At 43.2% G+C, this 27,303-nt stretch overlaps 1 protein-coding gene across 3 annotated transcripts in view; it reads right to left on the bottom strand.

Annotated features, from left to right (window-relative positions):
* The window catches only part of RASA1 (RAS p21 protein activator 1), a 385,986-nt gene that overhangs the window by 149,138 nt on the left and 209,545 nt on the right, over positions 1–27,303 (bottom strand). For 2 of the 3 annotated variants that reach the window (XM_030193361.1, XM_030193362.1), the window contains exons 17-19: positions 12,647–12,806; positions 12,118–12,260; positions 1,091–1,206 (exon numbers count right to left, since the gene is read on the bottom strand). In XM_030193361.1, coding sequence (XP_030049221.1) covers positions 1,091–1,206; positions 12,118–12,260; positions 12,647–12,806 — 419 coding nt within the window. Of the gene's footprint in view, positions 1–1,086; positions 1,207–12,117; positions 12,261–12,646; positions 12,807–27,303 lie in introns of all 3 variants that reach the window. The other variant, XM_030193363.1, reaches the window with a different exon arrangement.

Here is a 27,303-nt window from a genome sequence, read left to right as displayed (position 1 = left end):
TCATCCGACTGATCTTTCAAGCTCAGCTTTCTCCATTTATTATTTTTTTGCCTCTCAATCCACTCAAATTTCATCCTCCTTCTCACTATCCATGGTTCAAGCTTCCTTTTTATACTGCTTCTATCTATAGCTTTCAACTGCTCCCAAATCTAAGTCCAACATCTCTTCTATTCCTGTCTCCCGATCTCCTTTTCCACCTTCCCCATAGCGAGCATGTCCCCTGATTTCCTCTTCTACCTCTTATTCTTTTCATCTGCTCCATGTCCATTATTTTCCCTCATTTCCCATGCTGCCACCTTAAGGCCTAAAACAGAAACACAAAATTGCAGTGAGGACCTTGAAGGCTAGTGCCCTCCCCCCCCCCCCCCCCCCCCCCCCCCCCGGTACAATGTCTTATTGCACTGACTACAAGACCCTGTGCTACTACTTTCTTTCTACTGCATTGATCTGGTGCCCGGTGTGGAAGATTGGGGGGCGGGGGCGCACTTTGACTGCCAATCAGGACAGTTCTTTCTGTGATTGCATATCTGGATAAAGGAAATAGCCTCTACCATCAGAGTGGCCCCCGGCTTTCTGCTGGGTTCACTAAATGGTAGCTATGGTCTTGCAATAAAAGTGCGTCACGAAGAGGTGCAGTAAAATATACACTTTTTGTCATACAATTATGCATTTCAATATTTCCTGAAAATGATAGTTTCATATAAGTATGAATACTGTATTAACACCACTTTCATATTAACTAAAGAGCCTACAGGTCTATGATACCAATTACTCTATCTGAAAAAGCAATCTATTTATGAAATACTATCAAGTTACTTAATATGCCCTCCTTGTTCTAGTCATTTTTTTTAGGTTGGTTTAAATAAAAATATTTTATGGATGCTTCTTTTTTGTGTAATATTCTGGCATAATAAAATAGAATGTGAAACCATATGTATTTCCCCTGTGACAAAGCTTAGGTCCAAACAGCAACAATATTGCTACCTTTCCAGTAATTTAGTCCTGTTGCAAGTTTAAGATCTGTAAGTGCTCATGACATTACATATTTTACAAACTGCTATTTTCAAAAAGCAGGAAAGTAGCAACTTACGGAGGCAGTATCTCTGCAGCCATAAATATCTTCTCTACCAGTTCTGAAAGGATGCTCAGCAGGTGTAATAAGTTAGTGTTTACGTCTTCATTTTTTTCTAGCTTTGAAGGATTTAACTAAAATAAAAATATGTATAACTGAAAACAGTTCTATTTAATCAAAAGCTTAAACAATTTGAGTTAAAGTTTCACACTGTAGTACTACAAGTTACCATATGATTAATACTGCATAGTTTTTGCACTGTTTCTTCATCAGCCTACAACAGTTTGCTCAGTTGTAGAAAACAAAATACTATTCTTAATAATAAAACAATGTTAAGTAATGTAAAGTTATCTTTACCAGTCATTCTTTGAAGACACCAGCTCATCAGATAAGTGCACCAGGTGATTACATCCAACACTGAGCAGAACAAGATTTCAGTATTTTTGATAAAGACTAGGGGCCCTGTTTACTAAGCCACATTAGAGGCACGTTAGCGTCTTTAGCGCACACTGTGTAGGCTCCCACAAGATTCCTATTGGCGCCTACATAGTGCACACTAATTTTGTGCAAAGGCTAAAAACGCTAGTGCACCATAATAAACAGACCCTAGAATACTTTTCTGCTCATGCGCCAAGAGTGTGTGTGCTTCAAGGACCACCAGTTTTACAAAGTTCCCGGGTCTGGGACCAAAGAAATGCATGCAGTTAACCAGAGCGTGCACTTAACTGTTGTGACCCAAAGAAGCTTGACATCTGATAAACATATGTACAGTACTGTTTATTTATTTTATTTTTGTTACATTTGTACCCCGCGTTTTCCCACTCATGGCAGGCTCAATGCGGCTTACACGTACAGTATACAGTCTCAGTTAACTGACATATTAGGCTGGCTTGAAGTAATCATAGTCCTCTGTACACTCTTGGGTCTGTGAGTTCCATAGACTACGTCTGCCAGACTGTAAAAACTGTCATAGCACTGACATCCAGTGGCCTCCAGATAGGCCCGCACAGTGCTGAGACTCTCCAGCGCTCTTGCAAAAGTGACAGGAGGAGGTTGTTGAATTTCGTCATCATGTGCCTTGCTGCTGATTTCTTCATCTGTTCCATCATCAGCCGTTGTTGCCTGTGTGTAGGTGCATATCTCGACATCAGTGCTGTCTTCAGCTGTTTGTAGATTGCAATCAACAGCTACGTAGCGATGGAACTCCTCTTCAGTAACACCGGCTGGGATGTCAATAACCTCTTCATCTGATGCGTTTTCAACAGCTGCATCTGGTTCGTCCCACTCCACATCCTTAACAGAGCTTGCCTGCTTGTAAGCAGTTCACAATGATTGCCTGTGTAACATGATTCCAGGCTTCTTTCTGCATATGTAGGGAATTCAACAGTGATAGATTACGAGCCAGTTCAACAGCACGTTTATCTATAACTTTCAACTTCTCCCAAATCTAAGTCGTTAACTCGCGACAGAATTGTGGAAAATTACAGAAGGACCTTACAAGACTGGGAGACTGGGCGGCTAGATGGCAGATGACATTTAATGTGAGCAAGTGCAAGGTGATGCATGTGGGAAAAAAGAACCCAAATTATAGCTACGTCATGCAAGGTTCCACGTTAGGAGTTACGGACCAAGAAAGGGATCTGGGTGTCGTCGTCGATAATACACTGAAACCTTCTGCTCAGTGTGCTGTTGCGGCTTGGAAAGCGAATGGAATGTTGGGTATTAGGAAAGGTATGGAAAACAGGTGTGAGGATGTTATAATGCCGTTATATCATTCCATGGTGCGACCGCACCTTGAGTATTGTGTTCAATTCTGGTCACCGCATTTCAAGAAAGATATAGTGGAATTGGAAAAGGTGCAGCGAAGGGCAACCAAAATGATAGCGGGGATGGGACGACTTCCCTATGAAGAAAGACTAAGGAGGCTACGGCTTTTCAGCTTGGAGAAGAGACGGTTGAGGGGAGACATGATAGAGGTATATAAAATAATGAGTGGAGCGGAACAAGTGGATGTGAAGCGTCTGTTCATGCTTTCCAAAAATACTAGGACTAGTGGGGGCATGCGATGAAACTACAGTGTAGTAAATTTAAAACAAACCGGAGAAAATATTTCTTCACCCAACGCGTAATTAAACTCTAGAATTCGTTGCTGGACAACGTGGTGAAGGCGGTTAGCTTGGCAGAGTTTAAAAAGAGGTTAGACAGTTTCCTAAAGGACAAGTCCATAAACCGCTACTAAATGGACTTGGGAAAAATCCACAATTCCAGGAATAACATGTATAGAATGTTTGTACGTTTGGGAAGCTTGCCAGGTGCCCTTGGCCTGGATTGGCCACTGTCGTGGACAGGATGCTGGGCTCGATGGACCCTTGGTCTTTTCCCAGTGTGGCATTACTTATGTACTAGCTTTTGCCGTCACCTTTTCTACACATTTGGCCACCTTAAGATCATCACATATGATCACACCCAAGTCCCGCTCCTCTTTCGTGCACAGAATTACTTCACCCCATAAACTGTACCACTCCCTCAGATTTTTGCATCCCAAATGCATGACCCTGTATTTTTTAGTTTTAAATCTTAGCTGCCAAATTACATAGTAGATGACGGCAGAAAAAGACCTGCATGGTCCATCCAGTCTGCCCAACAAGATAAACTCATATGCGTATACCTTACCTTGATTTGTACCTGCCTTTTTCAGGGCACAGACTGTACAAGTCTGCCCAGCAGTATTTCCCGCCTCCCAACCACCAGTCCCGCCTCCCATCTCCGGCTCTGGCACAGACCGTATAAGTCTGCCCTCCACTATCCTCGCCTCCCAACTACCAACCTCTCTTCCCCCACCTGCTCCGCCACCCAATTTTGGCTAAGCTTCTGAGGATCCATTCCTACTGCACAGGATTCCTTTATGCACATCCCACGCATGTTTGAATTCCGTTATCGTTTTCATCTCCACCACCTCCCGCGGGAGGGCATTCCAAGCATCCACCACCCTCTCCATGAAAAAATACTTCCTGACATCTTTTTTGAGTCTGTCTCCCTTCAATCTCATTTCATGTCCTCTCGTTCTACCGCCTTCCCAATTCTGGACTATTCTTTAAGCTTTGCTATGTCCTTCCTCATGTTATCCACACCATCATGGGTGTCTACCCTACTGCAGATTTTGGTATCATCCACCAAGAGGCAAGCCTTACCAGACAAGCCCTTCCACAATATCATTTACAAAAATGTTAAATAATTGGCCCAAGAACTGAACTTTGTGGCACCCCACTAGCAACATCACATTCCTCAAGAGTGAACTTCACTTACCAGTACACCTTGTTCAAATTCCACTCAACCAGTTTCTAACTCACTCACTCACTTGAGGGACCATTCCAAGGGCACTCAGTTTGGCGCTGTTGTGCCTTCTCCTGGATCCAAGCAGGCTGTGAACACAGTAACTTTGGCCCCACTTTCCACCCCTCTAGGAAGTGATGTTGGTAACAAACTGAATAAGAGGAATATTTCACTGTGGTGCATGTCTAAGGAGCACACACAAGGAGTTGGACGTGCTCCTTAGTACGCAATACTTGAAGTCCCCGGGCGCTATGTGCGATTTTCCTTTTTGGGATCTTAGTGTAGTAGCTTCCTGTCTTTGTGATTTTCAATCTCTCTATGACTTTCCTCCAGCCCATCTCAGTACTCTGTGGCCAACATCCTGTCCGCATATTTTCAGGGCAATGCTCTCTGGTAAGACAGCTCTTTCCAATCTCATGCTCTTCTACTCCATTCTCTTGTTATCTTTCAAGACAGCATCACTATTAAGATTGGCCAGCCTAATGTCCATTCTCTGTGAGGTGAACATTTCCTTATCAAAGACCTTATCACCCAGCAGTCTCTTGACATGGCCTGTCTAGTAGAAACTTGGCTTACTAACCAAAACATTTCTTACCTCTCTCCGACCGTCCTATCAGATTACACATTTATCTAAATCAGCGTGGCAAGAAGGGTGGGCACTCCTATTTTGGCAGCTCCACTTGAGGTTCTTTTATTCTGACTTGCAGCCTCTCCTCCAACAAAAAACAGTATCAGGGTGCAGGAGAAAAAAAAATTAATTACACTTGTTCTTCAACACCAAGATCGGAATGAAATCATGGTACTGATTTCTTTGGACCTTACCGTGGCCTTCAATCTGTTGGATCATGCCCTCTTCCTAGATCATTTATATAAAGCTGGGATTCGAGAGAAGGTTCTTGCATGGCTCCAATCTTATCTGGCTTATAGGTCTGTCTTAGTTCATTGGCATGATTCTTGATCCTCTATGTATACTGTATTATGTGGTGCTCCTCAGGGCTCAATTTTGGCTCCCTTACTTTTTAAATGTCTTTTTCTCCACTACTATTCTTTATTGAATCCCCTGGCCTAACAGTATTCACTTATGCAGACAATATTCAGATCTTGGCCCATATTCACTCGAACAATGTCTGGTCCATTACTTCTTTAAATCAGAAATGATCAGATAGCTGATTGAGCCTGTGAAGATGAAGTCAAACTCAAAACTGAAAAATGTACAAGCACCATCTTAAACTACTCTGGCCTTGCCAGTCTAGGTAGTTCACTCTCACTGAGTCAGTGCGGGTTCTAGAAGCAACACTGGACAGCACATCTCAGAAAGCTGAGCATGCTATATTGCATTTGTCAGCTGTGCTCAGACTTGGCTCTTCACATTCTGGTCATCTCTAGTCTAGATTACTGCAATGCCTTGTTTCAGGATGCAAGACAGAAGGACATCCATCTCCAACTAGTACAGAATGCAGTGATGCGCCCTCTCAGAAGTGCTGGACACTTTGACCATGTTACTCCCCTTTTGCAGGAACAGCATTGGCTTCCAGTATCATATTGAATCTCTTATAAGCTACTTCCTACCTATTGCAACTCTGGCTACTTTACAGCTCCTTCCAGGGTCCTCCACTCATCCCAATTTAACCTTCAGGTACCGTCACATCATGTTAGCCTCTGAACAAGATATTTAGTGGATTGGGCCCCATGCTCTGGAATTCTATTCTGGTTGATCTACGCTTGGAACATTCGATGCTTGTTTTTAAGTCTAAGCTTAAGACTCATTTATTTACTAATGCTTTTGGACCTTGAGCGGCCTTTATGGCCTAACTGAATTAAGAATTTGGTGCATAGCAGTGTTGGTCTCTTTACTACCTTTTTCTTACCTTTGTATCTACAGCCTTTCCCCAATATCCTGTTCTCACTCTCATTTTTATTGTAGTTCTATTCCATCAATATTTGTTGATGTGATGTAAACTGCTTTGACAGGTTCTATCCATAGCAGTATATCATCAAGTCTTAAATAAAACTTGAAACTTTATAAGTCGCCTATGCGCAGCTAGTAACATCCCTTTCCTCAGAGAGATACATTTAACCTTCCACTCAACCAGTTACTGGAGTACTCTGGACTCTATAGAGTCAGCCTTCTTGTGAATAACCTTCTTCTTTACAAGTTATGTAGAACAGAACTTAGCATAAGAGATAAGGTCACAAAGAAAAAGAAAAAAAAAGGGGTAGCTTAACTATATTAGATTTTTAATTTGTATTGATTTTATTATGTAGTTTATTCTGGTTTGCTGTGCTTTCCTGTCATGAATGGAATTCCTATGTTTGTTTACTTGTATACACTAGTTGTTTTTATACATATGTAAACAGTTCTGTTTTGCAGTTGCAATAAGATATGGTATATAAATTAACAAATAAAATAAATAAAAATAAACTCAGAGAGTAGTGTTTCAAACTATTTCATCTGTATAAACTAAATAATTCTGTTCACAGGGACTGTCACGGTTTCCTTTGGAAGGGTGTCCCAAGTCAAGACTGTCCAATATTTCAGTCCTAGGCTCATCCTTGACACCCAACTGAATGGACTTGGCCATTTCCCTTACAAAAATCAGGAGGAGATTTTTTCCTTTCATGGGGAGCAAAAGGGTCTGAAGATACACCAAGAAACCTTTCCTCCAAGAAGACCTCTGGTTCCTCCTGAGACTCTGAGGACCAGTCCAAATCAAACTCAGAAAACATCCTCCCTCGGTGACTGTTTCTATTTGCCTCAGTCTACTGAACTATTGTCTGGGCTCTGGGTGAGTACACTGAGGAACAGGGGCTATCCTGAGACCCAAGGAAGCTTCCTCCCCCGAATGGCTAGACAATGCCACTGTCTCAACTGTACAGACTCAGATGCCTGCTGATGCACTGCTGTTGATGTATGGGCAGGCAACAGAAATTGCATGGACCTCCAGGATGAGTTGGGGCTGCATGAGTTGGGGCCCAACATCAAACCTCTCAATGCCTCAGCATCATGTCAGCATTGTGTTAGGTAAGGGTGTGTTCCATCCCCCTCCTGAAGCACTGCCTGGATCCACCCCTCAAGGTCAGCCATCAATAAGGGCTGTGGGCCAACTGGTGTGGACATCCACAGAAAACATTGGGGTTGAATCAACTACCTGGTGCTAGCTCGATGGAGGTTGATGAGTCTACTCCCAGTCTCTGGACAGTGAGTGGCCCTCTCAATGCAGATGCTTCTCATATTGAGGATGCTGATGCCCCTGTGCTCTCAACACCATGATTCGATGGAGACCAATACAGATGCTTCTTGGCCTCTGCCTGACATCCATGCCTCAAGCATGAAGATGTTGTCAAATCCTTACTTGTTCTTGGGATGGGATCTTCCTCAATCTTGGTAGTTGCTATTGATGCTGTGTTCCCAGTGTCCAATGCAGCTTCCTTTTGCACTGTTTTCACAACTCTGAATGCATCTTCTTGCCCCTCTGTCAACACAGTTTACAAGAATAATTATGGTTGGATCCCAGATATGACAAGCACTAGCTATGGGAATCTGTAAGAGACATGGTCCTGCCACACCGGAAGCTTTTCTTAAAATACTAGGAGTTTTCTGAGTCATCAGGGAAGACGACAGAGCCAAAATCAAATGACTCGACTGTTATAAAAGGGCCACCTGACTAGGATACCTGAGGAATAAGAGGTGGCCCGGTGAGCTGCAGAAAAATAAAGAAATCCCCCCCCCCCCCAAAAAAAAAAAAACTAGAAGCACTCAGAGAAAGGGAACCTGGCTCCTTGACAACACTTATAAACAAGAACTTGAAAATGCATCAAAACCCTACCAAAAATGTAACAAAGATAGGAGCTGAGAAGAGATCAAAGACATTCACTCTATGCTACAGGTGAAAAGAGACTGTTCGTCTCACGCAGTGATGGCTGAGCAGCGTCTCTGCCGATGTTGCTACCATCTAAGATATTATGTCCTGCTTACTTCAGAGAACACACTGATTACCCAAAGTCAATGAAGAAGCAGCCTACATTTTATAACAGTTGATCATCTCTGAGAACTAAAGCTAAGCTCAGAGGCAACAAGAAGCCAATTATCAAGATACAGAAACACCAAGTAACCCTGGTAGCAGAGCTGTGTAGCCACAACTATAAGGCACTCCATAAATACTCCTAAGGCTGACAGACCAAAGAGAAGACCATGTACTGATGATGGTCCATATGGAAAATGGTCCAGAGGTATCTTTGCAATATAGATGGATGAGAATATGCATGTAGAACATCTGAGGTCCAGTATGCATAGTCAATCTTCCTTCTTTAAGGGAACTTTTCAAAGTTACAAAAAAAAAAAAAAAAAAAAAGTGATGTCCCTGAGTTCTAGCATATACTACTACTACTATACTACTACTACTTGACATTTCTATAGCGCTACTAGGATTACGCAGCGCTGTACAATTTAACATAGAAGGACAGTCCCTGCTCAAAGGAGCTTACAATCTAAAGGACATATGTACAGTCAAATAGGGGCAGTCTAGATTTCCTGAAAGGTATAAAGGTTAGGTGCCGAAAGCAACATTGAAGAGGTGGGCTTTGAGCAAGGATTTGAAGATGGGTAGGGAGGGGGCTTGGCGTAAGGGCTCAGGAAGTTGATTCCAAGCATAGGGTGAGGCGAGGCAGAATGAGCAGAGCCTAAAGTTGGCGGTGGTGGAGAAGGGTACTGAGAGGAGGGATTTGTCCTGTGAGCGGAGGTTACGGGCGGGAACGTAAGGGGAAATGAGGGTAGAGAGGTAATGAGGGGCTGCAGACTGAGTGCATTTGTAGGTAAGAAGGAGAAGCTTGAACTGTATGCGGTATCTGATTGGAAGCCAGTGAAGTGACCTGAGAAGAGGGGTGATATGAGTATATCGGTTCAGGCGGAATATAAGACATGCAGCAGAGTTCTGAACAGATTGAAGGGGGGATAGATGGCTAAGTGGCCTCCCATTGCTTGGGGATTGAAAGTACCTGGTATTAGAAGCCTTAGGACCTTAAGGGAGGAATTGTCATGTATAAGGGTGAAGCAATTGAGACCATGGCAGAGGCCTGTCTGCCAGAAGAGTAAGAAACCTTAAAAGTGGTAGCCAGACTGTATTATGCTGACAACACAGGAATCCTTGTTGCAATTTTGGTTACTGTGAATCACCTGTTTACTTTTTCCAAAAATATAAGGACTAGGGGACACAAAGTGACGCTACTAAAAATTAAAATTTAAAACAAATCTAAGAAAATATTTCTTCACTCAACGTATAATTAAACTCTGGAATTTGTTGCCAGAGAATATGGCAACACCAGTTACCTTAGCAAGATTTAAAGGTTTGGACAAGTTTCTAAAATACATTTCCATACACCATTATGAACTTGGGAAAATCCACTGCTGATTCCTGGGTTAAGCAGCATAAAATCTGTTTACTCTTTCTGGATTTGACCAAGTACTTGTCACCTGGATTGATCACTGTTGGAAACAGGATACAGGGCTTGATGGACTGTCAGTCTGTCTTAGGATGGCAATGTTTATGCTCTTATGCGCTCTCATTGTTGAAGAAATGATGTGTACTTTACCTTTGATAGCTGTGACTGTTGGAAACATTCAAAAGAAAGATGCTAAACAGGTGCAGCCTGCTTTGCCTGTCTCCTCTCTTGCTGGTGACAGCAGGATGTTGAATTTGCTAAGCCTGTCATGAAGAAACCATTACTATACTGAGACATGCTCATTCTATCTTGTGATACAGCAGAAAGGTGCTGCAAAGTGAAGCAGTGGTCCTTTAAGAGTGCTCCCAATTTCTTTACCATATCCTCAAGTGAGTCTCTAGGGAGCACCTGCAAGTTTTGCATGGTCGACATTTTGCAAACTGAGGGGAAACAACCACCCGAGACATCAATCAACAATGTTGGAAGCTGACATCAAGGCACTGTTTAGTATATCAAATGGTTTGTCTAGAACCATCCGGTTCTACTAAAATGGATACGAACAGTTTGTACCCGTGAAGACAGGTTGGGCAAAAAAGCCTGTGCCTTCTGAAAGAGAGTTTTGCATATACTGCACCATACAGAACTGATGAGAGAATTCATACAGCTAGCACTGCCTCTTAGAAAATTTCTCTTGTCCAAGTACAGAAGTCTGGGATCTTTGCCAGGGAGTATATTTTAAATCTCTCTGTACATCCTCCTTACTTCATGACTATCATGCTTGATGAACCGTGTTTCATGTCTATCTTTTTGTAGACACACTGAACAGTAATGGAGTTTGATACATACTAAACTGATGCTCATGTAGAAAGAAATGAATTGGTACTGCAATCATAGCCTTTGGTCCCCTATATACTTCAGGAGCCCAAATATGTCTATGCAAAAGCCAACAAATCCTCTTTTTTTCTTTAGGTAGGATGCTGTACATGTTTGATCCCGATATCAAGAGTGGTTGATGAATTCCCCATATAGACCCTAGACCCACAGAAACCAATTCCTCTGATGCCAACATTGATGAACCAGACCTAGAAGTGCCAAAATTCTCTCACTGTTGTTCACTGCCTCTCTCTGATATCTGCCCCTTACACACAGCAAACACCAAATATAACTATCCATGACAGATACAGTCTTGCTGCACTGGATGCACTTTTTATAACCACTTTGTACTGGAACATGCCACCAAAACAATACTGCTGCAGTGAAATCCAATGACTCAGCGATTAGAGATAGCCAACTAGGGCCCAACAAGACCTGTAAAAATAACAGGCTTCAATTGGCGGACATGAAAAAAACCCCAGAAATTAAAAAGTAGTCAAAAACCTAAGAATTATAAGGGACACAGAAAGCCCATTTATAACATTTTTATTAGACATATTTGGAAGAAAATGCCAGGAAACTCAACTGAAGAGCTCCACAGAAAAACAGACTGCGCAACAGCAATAGGTGGAAAGTGATGTACATGTGTGGTGGTGCTTCTCAAAAGTTTCTAGAAGATTTCTAAGCTGGAGAAACACTTTCCCACTCTGGACGCTATTTGATGATATCACCCATCTGAGAGGGCTTTCAATCCTGATTTTCCTCTGAGAAATAATTTATTAGTTTATGGTTAACACATTGAAAAATGAATTTTACAGGTCTACACAATAGATGTGCATGTGAATTAATTACAAGAATAATTAAAACCATTCGAAGGTATGCACTTAATATACACGGAAGCAAAAATTTAACCATAGCAAGAGTGCCTACAAGACAGTCATTACCTATAAAAACAAATCATGATTTACTTACATATAAAATGTATACATACGCTTCTTGAAAAGCTAATTTAGAATGGTTTACAACAAAATTCAATAAAGATAAAATTTTACTTTCTAAGAGTCTGAAATGAATGTCAAATAAATGTTATCATACTTAAGTTTTTAAACATAGTCCATTTTATAATTATAACTATCAAATCTCAAAGAGGAACAAACCTTGTACAATCTGGAATAGCCTACTAGCAGAGGAGGAAGAGGCATCAGTAAAACTTTGGGGTGTGCAGGGCACAGATGAATGAAATTCTAAGAAAAGGCTAAAAGATGAGAGGAGGGAGAGTTGGTGTTGGATTGCCTGTACACAAATTTCAAGTGGACAGACTGGATGTGACATTAGGGTTAATGTCATTATATACTGTGTTATTATATATAACATGTAAAAGTTCAGTACTGCAGTCTTACCTCACAAGACTGCTTGCTCTCCATTATCTTTAGGATGGTCTCTTTTAGGGCATGATGCACAAAAGGTGTGGCTGTGGCTTTCATGTACTGCTCCATAAGAGTGGTGGCCAGTGTAGTGGCACGAAATAATGTTGTAGCTTCATCTAAGTGAGAAAAACACATCATCCTCTTGCTGGAAATAAATTACAAAAACAAAGCACCTTGATGGCATTTAGGGCCCTGTTTACTAAGGCGTATTAGCATTTTTAACCCACTTACAATCAGCATGCGTGCTAACCGTGTAGGCACCTATAAGGATACTGTAAGTGCGTACACAGTTAACGTACATTAAAAACACTAACGTGCCTATAACGTGGCCCTAAATTTTTACATCTGCACTCCAAACAGAGTTGCAAAATGTTTATGGTTTAAGATTTAATTTATTATTATTATTATTTTTTTTTTACTATACCTCCTTTCCTACTGGTATAAAAAGGCAGTTTACAATACTAAACAAATAAAATTGAAATATAAAACTCGTTCATTATACCTTCCATGCTTATTTCTTTGTCATTTAGTGCTCGTAGCAACGAGGATTCAAGATTTTCATGAAGGAAAATTCTCAATAAAATGCTAGCCAGTAGTGTTCGGTCTTGTCCACATACATGGGATAAGGCATCGACTACATGCAGCTCCTTTGCAAGTATTAGCTAAAAAGAAATAATAATAGTTTATAATAATAAATCTATAAAATAGCTTGCTATTCCCTCAAAACAAAATGTTCTAACGTAATACAGACACACACTAACACTTACAGAAATATAGTAACATAGCAGATGACGGCAGATGTGTATGATCCATGCAGTGTGCTCAATAAGATAAACTCATAGCATAAAGTATGATGTAATACTACATATGCACACTTGATTTTGAGTTGTTCTTGACATTTTTAGGGCACAGACCATAGAAGTCTGCCCAACACTGGCTTTGCTTCCTATTTACTGGAGTTGCCATCTAATCATCGCTAAGTTTGTTTGGTTCCATCCTTTCCAAACAAGATTCATTTGTATTTATCTCAAATATTTTAAAATTCTATTATCTTTTTCATCACCGCCTCTGCAGGAGGGCATTCCAAATATCTACCACAATCTCCGTGAAAAAGTACTTTCTGACGCTATTCCCGAGTCAGGCCTTCTGCCACCTAAATTCATGTTCTCTAGTTCTACTGACTTCCCGTCTCTGGCAAAGGTTTGTTCATAAATACACACAATAAACACGATAGTTGAACACTATCACAAATTAGCCAGCCCTTTATATGGAAAAATTCATTACCTGATAATTTTCTTTCATTTAGTCCCAAAGGATCAGTCCAGACAAATGGGTTGTGACCATTCGCCAGCAGGTGGAGTTACAGAACTCTGAGGTGTGCCTCATAAGCTCCTGCGTTTAGCAACCAAGTCAGTATTCAATAACAAAGCAGTGAAAGAGTGACTTCCAGAGAAAAAACTTCAGCCTCTAGATACAAAAAGAACTATGAAATAAAGGGCAAAACTGGTGCCTTAGAAATAAAGGAACTAGAACAATACAAACACCTGAAATTACATAGACCCCAGAAAAAAAACTAATCACAGAAGGGCAGGCTCTAGACTGATCCTTAAAGGAACTAGAACAATACAAACACCTGAAATTACATAGAACCCAGAAAAAAAACTGAAGACTGATCCTTTGAGACTGAAGAACAGAAAATTATCAGGTAACTAATTTTTCCTTCCAATATGTCCCAAGGATCAGTTCAGACACATAGGATGTACAAAAGCAATTCTTAAGAGGGGAGGCACTGTGATATCCCTGCAGTGAAAACAGAGGCCCTGAAGGAAGCATCTGCTTCAGCAAACAGTAATACTTAAAAGAATGAGATGACCACATCACTGACAGACAGATCTCTGCCAACGAAACTGCCCTAAACACAGCCAAAGAACACGCCAAAGACCTGGTAGAATGAGACTTGATGAGCAGGGGAGCAGATCTACCCCACAGAATGTAAGCCAAAGAAATAGCCTTCTTAAGCCATCGAGCCACAGTCGTTTGGAGGCCAGCAAACCCTTCTGGGGTCCCATAAAGAGGACAAAAAGATGATCAGACCACCTGAAATCATTGGTAGCAGTAAGATAGTGCATAAGGTTGCGCTTTAGTCACGGGAAACGTATTCTACAGAACAGACCTGCCTGGAAAAAGAAGGAAGAAATAGTCTGACATGAAGATACAATCTTTGGCAAAAAGGGCGGAACTGTCTTTATGGAAACTCCTGAGTAAGAAAAGTGGAGAAAGGGATCCCTGCAAGAGAGACTGAAGCTCTGAAACTCTCCGTGCTGACAAAATGCTGCCTTTAAAGTAAGATCTTTGACAGTTGCCAAATGAAGGGGCTCAAAGGGGGCCGACTGAAGAGCCTTAAGAACCACTTGAAGATTCTACTGAGGACAAATATTGCAGAGGGGGGATGCAGATGAGCAACTCCCTGAGGAATCGAACTGTATCAGGGTGACCAGCCAATGAGGAATTCTTTATCTTGCCTCTATGACATGCCAAAGCTGCCACCTGAACCTTGAGCGAATTGAGAGCCAAGCCTCTCGTGAAGGAAGGATAAACTTTGAGACAAAGAAGCAAGAAATGGAGAAACACCATTCTGTGCAGATCAGCTCTCAAATGTTCTCCACATTCTAGCATACGAAGTGGACCACTTTCGGTCTTGTAAAAAAGGTAGTAATATCATCCATGTAAGCCCTTCTTCCTCAATCGCGCCCTCTCAGGACCAAGGCCATAACATCAAAGTGTGTGCAGGGAGAAGCCACCAATTCAGACTCGGTCTGGCTTGAGGCATCCACGGCACCAGCTGGTCATAAGTTCCCGAGATTGGAGACCAGCAGATCAACAGGGACAACTGTATGGGCTGCATGTGGAACTTAGCCCAAGGCAGAACATCCAAAGTTGCCACCATAGAATCTGAGCAGCGAAGGGCGACAAAAATGATAGCGGGGATGGGACGACTTCCCTATGAAGAAAGACTAAGGAGGCTACGGCTTTTCAGCTTGGAGAAGAGACGCCTGAGGGGAGACATGATAAAGGTATATAAAATAATGAGTGGAGTGGAACAGGTGGATGTGAAGCGTCTGTTCACGCTTTCCAAAAATACTAGGACTAGGGGGCTTGCGATGAAACTACAGTGTAGTAAATTTAAAACAAATCGGAGAAAAGTTTTCTTCACCCAACGTGTAATTAAACTCTGGAATTTGTTGCCAGAGAACGTGGTGAAGGCGGTTAGCTTGGCAGAGTTTAAAAAGGGGTTAGACAGTTTCCTAAAGGACAAGTCCATAAACCGCTACTAAATGGACTCGGGAAAAATCCACAATTCCAGGAATAACATGTATAGAATATTTGTACGTTTGGGAAGCTTGCCAGGTGCCCTTGGCCTGGATTGGCCGCTGTCGTGGACAGGATGCTGGGCTCGATGGACCCTTGGTCTTTTCCCAGTGTGGCATTACTTATGTACTTATATGTACTTATGTAATCCCTGCCCACGAGCAGGAAAGAGAGAAAAGTCTGAGAATTTGCTGTTTGAGCTTGAGCTGACGATGCTGAAGCAGGAAAATCTTCACTGCCTGGGTATTGAAGCACACTCCCAAAAACTCCAGGGTCTGGGTGGGGGTGAGATGACTCTTGCTGTAATTCACCACCCAACCCAGCAAAGGAAGAAGAGACACGACTGTCTGTGAACTGCAAAGGCTCTCTTGATAAGAATGCGGCTGGATTAGCCAATCGTCCAGGTAAGCATGTACCTGGATTCCTTGCAGGTGAAGAAAGGCTGCCGCCACCACCACCATACCCTTTGAAAATGTGTGAGATGCAATAGCAAGGCCAAAAGGTAAGGCCTTGAATTGAAACTGATTTCCCAGGATCGCAAACCGGAGAAATTTCCTGTGAGGAGACCAAATTGGGATAAGAAAATAAGCCTCCTTGAAGTCCAATGAGGTGAGAAACTCGCCTGGATAGACCAAGACTATGATAGAACAAAGAGTCTCCATGCATAAGTGCAACACTTACACTTGTTCACCCCTCTGAGAACCAGAACTGGGCAAAGAGAGCCTTCTTTCTTTGGGACGACAAAATAAATTAATATCGACCCATGTCCCTCTCTGCTGGAGGAACTACCTTAAAGTAGTTAGCACTGCCCAACCTTTTGTAGAGCTGCCACAAGGGGACAGCATAAAAAGATCTGTGAGTAGCTTTGAAAATTCTAGTTTGTAGACATGGAGAATGATATTGAGGACCCACTGGTCTGCAGTAATGATGGTCCACTCCTTGTGAAAATGGAAAAGATGCACACCTATGTTTACGTACAAGGAATGAACCTCAACCCCGTCACTGAGGAGGCTGCAGAGGGACAGGTTCTTGAGGAAGAGGAAAAGGGCTTCTTGCCTCCTCGAAAAGAAGACCAAGTCTGAGGAAAGTAAGTTTTTGAACAGAAGTAAAAGCCATCCCTGTTCTATATCACTGCGCTTCTAGAAAATGAGACTTCGCCACCCAGAGAGGAGGCTTAGGTTTGTCCTCAGGTAATCGCTGGACCTTGGAATATCCCAGGTCTTAATCTTCTCCAAATCTGTACCAAAGAGTAGTCTCCCCTGAAAAGGGGCAACTTCGCGACATGAGATTTGGATGGCACATCAGTGGACTAATGCCTCAACCACAACCAGCATCATGCCGAAACAGCCAAGGCCATACCCTTAACTGACACTCGGAGAATATCAAAGAGCATCTGACAAATAGGACAACTCTGCCTCAAAGGTAGGGAGAAAGTCTGGAGATAAGCGCAATGTGGACAATTGTTGAATCCACGATAAAGAGGCCCTGGTTACAAAAGAAGAAATTGCTGCCTGAGAATTTAATGCAGCTGAAAGGCAAGCTTCAAGGAAGCCTCAAGCTTGCAGTCATGAATATCCTTTAATGCAGTGCCGCTTTCAACAGGGATAGTGGTACATTTAGTAACCGCCGTAATAAGGGTATACACCTTAGCCAAAGCAAACTGCTTTAAGTCAGACAGCAGAAGGGGATATAATTTTGACATAGCGTGAGCCGCCCGGAGGCAATAAGCTCCTCCATAGCCTCGTGAACATGGAAAGATTCAGGTCTCTTAGTACCTGACATAATAGATTGAGCAGGACCAAAGAATGGAGAAGGGGAAGACATTTTTAAAGCCTCCATAGATTCTGTGATCAACAGAGGCAATTCTACTCTCAAAATCAGGCTAGCGTAGCATCACCCCCATCCCCGTCAGCCTCTGAAATGTCCATGTTGCGGTCAACACCAGAACTAAGACAGTCAGAATATGCAGATAAAACCTCCTCAGAGACCTGAGGAAATTCTTCAAATCCTGCGAAATGGAAAGTTTTCGTTTCTTAGAAAACTGCTCCTCAAAAGCAACATGAGGAGACGGAGAGACAGCTTGAGCAGACTTTAATAAAAAGGACTAATGTAATTAAAGAACAAATTCAGGCAAAAAAGGCAGGAGAGACACTTCTGCCCATGTAAAACCAACATCCTGGGATACAGTAGTAGGCGAGGAACCCACTGACAAAATGTCTGCCAAAGCATCATGGAGCACAGTAACTGTTGGTACTGAGTCTGCCAAAACTGTCATCGGAGTGGGGCCAGATTGAACTCCCGGAGACAGAATACTGATGGCCAAAGTAAGCAAAAATGGCAAGTTCACATAAGCAAAGCGTGCAGGAACCAGTAGCTGAGAGCTTACCCCCGCAGCGTGCAGAAGACTTAACAGGCTCAGATAATAATAAATATACTCACAGAACACAGCCAGCCTCATGACCACCAAGGCACTGAAACCCCACAATCTTCCCACAGCATAAGTGCTCTAAAAAAGGACCCCACTAGCTGCTTTTTTTTTTCTTTTAAAGATAGAGGCAGGAGAAGAATTGTGAGCCCTTGGACCTAGGCCGAGGTCTAAGGCAGACTGAACCCGCGCAAGTACAGAGCCAAAAGGCTAGGAAGCTCAGTATGCTCAGGAAGACCAGACAGAGAGCACCACCAGAAAGGAAAGATAAGACACACATACGGGCCGCAAGGCCGAACTGGAACCCAAACAAGAAGGAAGGGAAAAAGGAACAGAACAAGTCCCAGAAGGGAATACTAACTAGGTCGCGCACACTGCGTAAAACACAGTTACCAACAAAAGGTCACAAGACCAAACACACAGCTACTAACAGTACCACCAAGAGCAAATAGAAGGAAAAGGCAAACCACAGAGAGGCAGCTCACAACTGAGCTACAGCACGAGGAGATGGAGGCGCAAACTCCCACAGACAAACAGCAAACACAGAAGGAAAAGGGTTAAAGGCAAACCACACAAAGAAACAGCTCACCGCTGAGCTACAGCACAAGGAGCAAACTCTCAGAGACTCAAACAGCAAATACAGGAAGTACAGGGTTAAAGATAAACCACACAGAGAATGAACTCACACTGCCACATGCACAGAAAATGGAGAATCACAAGATAAGCTCACAGCTGAAAGAATTAATGCTAGAGTGTCCTATGCAAGCAGAGGTAGATTTAAATAGGGTCTTGCATCTGACATCATCTGCCTCATACGTCATCTCAATCCCTGACATAGCCAATCAGGACCAAGAACCTGTCGCTATCATGCTTGTCCCAGAAGTATCATAACAAAGAGAAGGGAAAACTGAAATAAAGAGGTAAAAAGTGGCAATGGGGGAGCAGGGAGGGACCCAGAGCACTAAATTTACACCTAAGGCACAGGGTACTTTCAACCTCAAACTCAACTGAACCTGCAAGCAGGACAGGAGGCCACACAGAAGTCACCATAGCGCACAGGAGCTGCTATCCCGCCTGCATGAGATAGAGAATATTGGCTTGGTTGCTAGGCACAGGAGCTTATGAGGCACAATTTATTAGAGTTCTCTATGTCCACCTGCTGGTGGATGGTCACAACCCATTTGTCTGGACTGATCTTTGGGACGTAATGGATATTACAGCATCATAGCCGTTATTACATATATTTATCATCACGATACACACATCATTTGTTCTAATGGTGATTACAGAATCACAATGCACACCCAAGGACCATGAGCACTCAGTACCTACAATATTTATTTGCTGCATTTGTACCCACATTTTCCCACCTATTTGCAGGCTCAATGTGGCTTACAATTATGCAGCAATGGCGATCACCGTTAACGGAATGGTAAGTACAGAGAAGTGTTACAGTTAAGGTATATGGAAATATCAAGTAAATTAGATGTGAGAAATAAAATATCAAATGAATTAGGAGTAAATGAATAATTCATAGCAGGTAGGTAATAACAATATGAGTTAAAATCATCAAATGCAAACAACAACATACCATATGCACTTTTAAAAATGACGAATTAAATATATGGATTTTTCTTTTTAAATTTTACCAATTTTTTTACCTTTAACAATTCAACATTTCAGTAAGCCCAGATTTCATAAATCATCAAGAACCATTAAAACTACCTTGCCAGATAAGCTTTGAAAACTGAATACAAATAAATTCTTTCCTGATTATTTTTACATTTATAATTGAAAAATCTCCAATTAGAAGTCCTGCATTATAAAGTGTTACTGTGCAGAGAAGCTTGCCAAAATCCTTCAGTGCACATCTTGTCTGATATTATTTGTTACTGTATTTGAGTACAGTGATATGGTAGCTGTGTTAATCCATTTTAAAGGTAATAAAAAGAAATTTAAAAAAACATAGAAAAGAAAACAAGATACTAATACATTTTTGATAGCTTTCGAAGTTTACGAATTGGTTACGTCTGAAAGCTAATCAAAAAATGTATTAAGTTAGTCCAATAAAAAAGGTATCATCTTATTTTCTTTTCTACGTTTTGATTTCTATTACTGTATTTGGTAATACAAAAAGAACACCATAATATTTTTTCCTACATTCAACTGAGATCTCAACAGAGAAGAGTATAGTCAGAGCCAGAATAATCAGTCCTAGGCAAACAAATTTGCAGGTCCTACCATGTACCCCCCTCCCCACCCACACACACCCCATCCTCAAGACCACCATTCAAGGCCTCTCCATCTGGCTGACCTGTCAGCTCACCTCTTCTGATGTGACCCACAGTGGAATAGTTAGGTTAGGAGCTACCCCTCCGAGCCTCCACAGCCTTCCGCCTCAAAACAGCCTTTAATAAACACAATTATTCCTTTGATCCCGAAGGTGTCTCCAGCAAAAGAGCTATTTGTAGAGGAGACACTTACCCAACATCTGCTGCTCATTGAGCTCTGAAATGCGAAGTCCTTCTCATCCACCTAACTATAGTCCGGAGGAAGACCGATTCTGCACTTCGGTAGTCAACTCTACATCCTGAGGTTCGAGTTGACTGCCGAAGTGCAGAATCAGTCTTCATTGCTAGGAGCAGTGGGCGGTAGTATCTTTATCACGCTGGATATGAAGGAACTTCCGGTTGAACCAGCAGCTGTAGGCTGGGTCAAGGTGGAGAGATATCATCTACAGAGGTTCAGCAGCAAGGGATTCTGAAGATACCATCTCTGAACCCACACAGTTTGACCCAAATGACCCAAAGGCCTAACAGCTGGATTACAGCAGTGTATACACGCTCTTCTGGTAAAACCTTTCGTGGTCATACTGGACTCCATTTGGTCAGCTCTGATGAGATTGGATGTTTCAGTTTACTAAGAACTCCGAAGAACTTAATGGAATATCTAACAGGCTGCCTCAGAAGCAAGTTGATAGAAACTAAGCATGGAGCCTAAATTCAGAAAAGCACTGAAATACCTTGTACATGTAAAAGAAAATCTGATGAATCCTAATGTCTTCTGGACAGACTAAATGGGCCACTTCATATACTATGTTACTATGATGGCACCAAGTGAATGCTGCTTTCAGAGTTCAGAAAACCCTGGTGGTATTTCTGAACATGCACAGCCACATCCTTACTCAATCCAGTCAGTATCTAACTTAGCAGCTGACTCCCCCCTAAACAGCAAGCAGGCCTCTGTGTCTGATCCCATTAATGGAGAACTCATTACAGACAAGATTGTTTTTTTCTGCTGACAAGCATCAGCCACACTACTGGCGGGATTCTCACAGCTGAGAGTTTTAAAGGAGAATCAGTTTTATTCTTAAATAGAAACCTGGTAATTTAGCTTAAATGGGGGAAGCTGAAAAGGCATTATATAAATTCTTCAGCAAAAACTGACCAAGCTACCACATTTCTTGGATGTAGCATCCAAACAGTAGGTCTGATGAAAGTGTGAATTGAAGATCACTTTGCAGACTTACATATATATCCTCTATGGTGGCTGATCTAAATGGTCCTGAAATGGTATGCTTTTACTAGTTGGTCAGTAATTGAAAGGCTTATTTCCAAAACCCTATAAATCCAATGCAACTAATATGGAAATAAGTTCTTCAACTGTTCTTCATATGTGTGACTTGTGTGCTCATGAACTAAGTAAGCGCAACCCATACCCATCTTTAACATGTCAGTTGTTAAATCTGGTTGCGAGGCAAAAAGTGGAAGGAGAAGTCTTGTGCCAATTTTTTCTAATTCCATCTTACTGCCTTTACTGGAACTTTTCCCACTACTTATTGGTAGAAAAGGTAGTTAATCACCTTGTGAAGTAAGTAGTTCCTAATACTGGTCCACAGCAGAAGATCAGATTGGATGATCTGTGGAAATCAGGAAAGAGTGAAGGTGATTGTCAGAACTCTCTTTAGTACCCAAGTGTCCTGAGACCAACACTGTTTGAAATGGTAAAGTGTTCTCTCTTAAGGAGCGCAGAGAGATGGGATGGTGAAAGGGTGGTTATGTATCTAGATCTCAGAAAGACAAAGCTCTGGGTGCATATGAAGGCAGCTGGATCTTTAATCGTCCCTTCACTCTAAAGAGGAATCTGGGTTTGATATTGATGCTGTTATTCGTATATTTCTCTCAGGCACTACTGGCAAGTCCTCTGCTGGAAAATATATTGCTTCTCATAAGGGTAGAATGGTCCCCTCATGGCTGCTATAAGGTTTTGGATTTTTTTTTTTTAATCTGCTACTCTATTGTAAACACTTTTCATCAGCCCTTAAGTCCTCAGCAAAGCTAGTCTTCTAGTTCCAACAGATTCAGATGAGGTATGATCTGACATGCCAAAAGCCTGGGAGTTGTTCAGGAATTTATCTTTCCCTTGAGAAAACAGAAATGACTCAACTTTCTGAGTATACAGAGGATTCTAAAGCTCAGCATAACTCCTTCAAATATTTTTCTGTCCAATAAATCTAATGTTTTAGTTTCCTTTTCTATTGGGTCAGAAATTTATTCCTTGGATCCCTTAGTTTTCTTTAAGATTGATTCAGCCACAACCAACTGGTGTGGTAAAACTGAATTAATTGAAGTCTAAGCTCGCTTGAATGTATGCACACCAATGGACATAACAAGGAGATATTTTTCACATCTGCATTCAATTTTTCTTGCGACTCTACCTAATACTGATGAAGGTCTCAAAGCTGGAGAATCAGTGGAAAACAGCACTCTCTAAAGTCTGTAATGACCTGTTCCTTGCCAAATCCAGAGGCCACTACTCCATCCTCATGAATCTATCCGCCGCTTTTGACACTGTCAATCATAATTTACTTCTTGCCACACTGTCCTCATTTGGGTTCAAGGGCTCTGTCATCTCCTGGTTCTCCTCCTATCTCTCCCACCGCACCTTCAGAGTACACTTTCATGGATCCTCCTCCACCACCATCCCGCTCTCTGTTGGAGTTCCCCAGGGATCTGTCCTTGGACCCCTTCTTTTTTCAATCTACACCTCTTCCCTGGGCTCACTGATCTCATCTCATGGTTTCCAGTATCATCTTTATGCTGATGACACCCAGCTGTATCTCTCCACACCAGACATCACCGTGGAGACCCAGGCCAAGGTATCGGCCTGCTTATCCGACATTGCTGCCTGGATGTCCAACCGCCACCTGAAACTGAACATGTCCAAGACCGAGCTTATCGTCTTTCCACCAAAACCCACTTCTCCTCTTCCTCCGCTCTCGATCTCAGTTGATAACACCCTCATCTTCCCCGTCTCATCTGCCCGCAACCTCGGAGTCATCTTCGACTCCTCCCTCTCCTTCTCTTCACATATTCAGGAGACAGCCAAGACCTGTCGCTTCTTCCTCTTTAACATCAGCAAACTTCGCCCTTTCCTCTCTGAGCACACCACCCGAACTCTCATCCACGCTCTCATTACCTCTCGCCTTGACTACTGCAACCTGCTCCTCACTGGCCTTACCACTTAAACATCTATCCCTCCTTCAATCCATTCAGAACTCTGCTGCACGTCTTATATTCTGCCTGAACCGATATACTCATATCACCCCTCTCCTCAGGTCACTTCACTGGCTTCCAATCAGATACCGCATACAGTTCAAGCTTCTCCTTCTTACCTACAAATGCACTCAGTCTGCAGCCCCTCATTACCTCTCTACCCTCATCTCCCCTTACGTTCCCGCCCGAAACCTCCGCTCACAGGACAAATCCCTCCTCTCAGTACCCTTCTCCACCACCGCCAACTCCAGACTCCGCCCATTCTGCCTCGCCTCACCCTATGCTTGGAATAAACTTCCTGAGCCCCTACACCAAGCCCCCTCCCTACCCATCTTCAAATCCTTGCTCAAAGCCCACCTCTTCAATGTTGCTTTCGGCACCTAACCTTTATACCTTTCAGGAAATCTAGACTGCCCCAATTTGACTGCCCCTACATTTGTCCATTAAATTGTAAGCTCTTTGAGCAGGGACTGTCCTTCTATGTTAAATTGTACAGCGCTGCGTAACCCTAGTAGAGCTTTAGAAATGTTAAATAGTAGCAGTAGTAGTATATTCCTCAGACTCGACTGGTGTACCTTTCTTCTTCAAGGCGAGGGCAATCTGTGCTAACTGGAGGAGGACCTGCTAGATTGATATAGCCCTCCAGGACTGCTTGAGGCAATGGTGGTGGTGAATCTTCTCTAGCTGCTGGAAAGAGAATATGAGGTCCAATATGTCTAGCAAATGAAGTGCTTTTCGCTCCTTGAAACAGAGTTGGGAAAGAGGTTTGAAATAAATGCTCATGAAATCCTCAAAGAAGTTTTGAATAAAGATTTGAGGTAGAGAGGCCCATGTGGCAATGTACCCGATGTAAAATATTTAGCTTCCTCTACTAAAATTTTCAGTGAAGATGTTGTGGAAGAGGGAGTTTTCTGTGCCACATAACCTTTCAATTGGTGATTTCCCTTTTGTGCCAATGTCTGCACAGGGTGCAATAACAAAACCTTGTTCTCAGACTTCTGCACTAATTTTCTGTGTTTTGGCAGTGAAGTACACAGAGATGTGTGCTCAAATATGGCATGCAGTCTGAATGCAGTCTCAACTGCGCAAACACAGTCAGAGCAGACCTCTTTTGCTCAGTGTAAGCCCTTTGGAGTGGAGTAGTATAATGGCTAGTGCAGCAGCCTGAGAACCAGTGGAACTGGGTTTGATTCCCACTGCAGCTCCTTGTGACTCTGGGCAAGTTGTTTAACCTTCCATTGTCCCAGGTACAAAGTAAGTACTTGTACATAATATGTAAACCGCTCTGATTGTAACCACAAAAAGACAGTATATCAAATTCCATCCATGTTCTCTTTGTCCAAGTTCCTTCAACCCACTAGGCATGGGATGAGAAGGGTTTTCTGCTTTTTTTAAAGAGACATCCTCTTCTTATTGGTGTTGCCTTCTAGTCTCCTTTTCCTTCGAAGATGAACTAGTATCCGAGTAGCATTTGGACTCCTTTGTTAGGCAGGATTCTAGTCATCGCTGGAGCATTCCAATGCGTTGGTAGTGTCAGGAGCCTAAAGTTGATAAATGTGCATCTAATCTTCCTGGCCACAAGGTGAAATTAGGCCTTACCTGCTAATTTTCTTTCCTCTAGACCCTCCAGACCGGTCAAGACGCTTGGGTTTATGCATGCCTACCAGTAGAGGGAGACTGAGAACACTAACTTCAAACTGAGTACATATAACCTGTGCTAGCCCTCTATCTCCAGTATACACTTAGCAAAGCAGAGAAACAAATCCCTGGAACAGTACTCTGAAACTAATAAAACCCCTGTACCTGGAAAACTAATAGTTAAACACCAACAGTGTGCTTAAACAGATGAAACGCCCAGGCGTCCCACTCTGCAGAATATTAGAGTCAAAGAAAGTTCTCCGACCATACTGAATATAAAATGAACAGACATAGCAGAACACGGCTCAAAATACTTCTGATAATTGACACGGCTGAAAAATACTTCTGATAAGAGACAGGGCGGGCTCTTGACCGGTCTGGAGGGTCTAGAGGAAAGAAAATTAGCAGGTAAGGCCTAATTTCACCTTCCTCAGCAACCCTCCAGACCGGTCAAGACGCTTGGGAAGTACCAAAGCAGTAGACACATTAAGGGTGGGACCCACGAAAAGCAGAAGACAACACAGCCGCTCCAAACCGAGCATCCTCTTTTGCCTGCACATCAATCCTATAATGCTTTACAAAAGAATGAATGGACGACCACGCCGCCGCCTTACAAATGTCCTGCGGAGGAATAAAACTACTTTCCGCCCAAGAGGCGGCTACCCCCCGAGTCGAGTGTGCCTTCAGTACCGAGGGAACTGCCCGACGCTTCAACAAATACGCCGAGGCAATAGTCTCCTTCAACCATCTAGCCAGAGTAGCCTTGGAAGCCGCTTCCCCCTTTCTGGGACCTCCAAACAAAATGAACAAACGATCCGACGCTCGGAAGTCCTGCGTTCTGCTCAAATACGACCGCAAAATGCGTCGAACATCCAACTTAGCCAAACGACGTTGAGAGAGATCACCAGACCTATCCCCCAACACTGGTAACGAGATCACCTGATTTACATGAAAGGAAGATACCACCTTAGGAACAAACGAAGGAACTGTCCGCAAAGTCACTTTCTCCTTAGCCAAGGAGAGAAAAGGCTCTCTACAAGACAAAGCCTGAAGCTCCGAAATTCTACGCGCCGAAGTAATGGCCACCAGAAACACTGTCTTTAAAGTAAGATCTTTACACGAGATGGAAGCCAACGGCTCAAACGGAGGGCCTACCAGAGCCTCCAAGACCAAATTCAAATCCCAAGGCGGAACCGTCGGCCGACGGGGCGGACGAAGCAACTTGACAGCTTTCAAGAACCGTCCCACGTCCGGCGAAGCCGCCAAGGAAAACCCCTGAATCTTTCCACGGAAACAAGACAACGCTGAAACCTGCACTTTCAGGGAAGAGAGCGAGAGCCCCCTGTCAAGACCGTCCTGCAGGAACTCCAAAACTTCCGCGACCGAAACCCGTAGAGGAACATAATCCCGCTCTTGACACCAGTTCTCAAAAATGCGCCACACCCGCACATAAGCCAAAGAAGTAGACCTCTTACGAGAGCGCAACATGGTATCAATTACCCTGGCCGAAAAACCTTTCTTCCTTAATCTGAGCCTCTCAAGAGACAGGCCGTAAGCGAGAATGGAGCAGGGTCGGCCATCTCGATCGGGCCCTGAACCAATCTCACCCTGGGCCCCAACGGAATCGGCGCCTGCACTAATAACCGAACCAGGTCTCCGTACCACGGACGACGAGGCCAATTGGGCGCAATCAGAACCACTAGACCTGCATGGCGCCCGATCCGCTGCACCACGCGGCCCACCAGCGGCCACGGCGGAAATACATAGAGCAACTGTTGAGTCGGCCACGGGAGCACTAACGCGTCGATGCCCTCGGCCCGAGGATCTCTTCGATGACTGAAGAAGCGAGCGACCTGAGCATTGTCGGCCGATGCCATGAGATCCAGCACCGGCCGACCCCATTCCAACACCAGATGATTGAACACTGAGGGATGGAGGGACCACTCCCCGGGGTCTAACGTGTGCCTGCTTAGAAAATCCGCGCTCACGTTGTCCACCCCTGCCACGTGGCCCGCCGAGAGACCCTGAAGATGAGCTTCTGCCCACAACATTAACTCCGCCGCCTCCACAGCTAACGCTTGGCTCTTCGTTCCCCCCTGCCAATTTACATATGCGACGGCCGTGGCATTGTCGGAAAGAACCCTGACTGCCTTGCCTTCTAACAGGCTGTGA

Source organism: Microcaecilia unicolor, chromosome 2 (genome assembly GCF_901765095.1).
Source record: "Microcaecilia unicolor chromosome 2, aMicUni1.1, whole genome shotgun sequence".
NCBI classification, from domain to species: domain Eukaryota; kingdom Metazoa; phylum Chordata; class Amphibia; order Gymnophiona; family Siphonopidae; genus Microcaecilia; species Microcaecilia unicolor.
The sequence above is the reverse complement of the archived record's forward strand: the minus strand, read 5'-3'. Positions and strand labels throughout refer to the sequence as shown.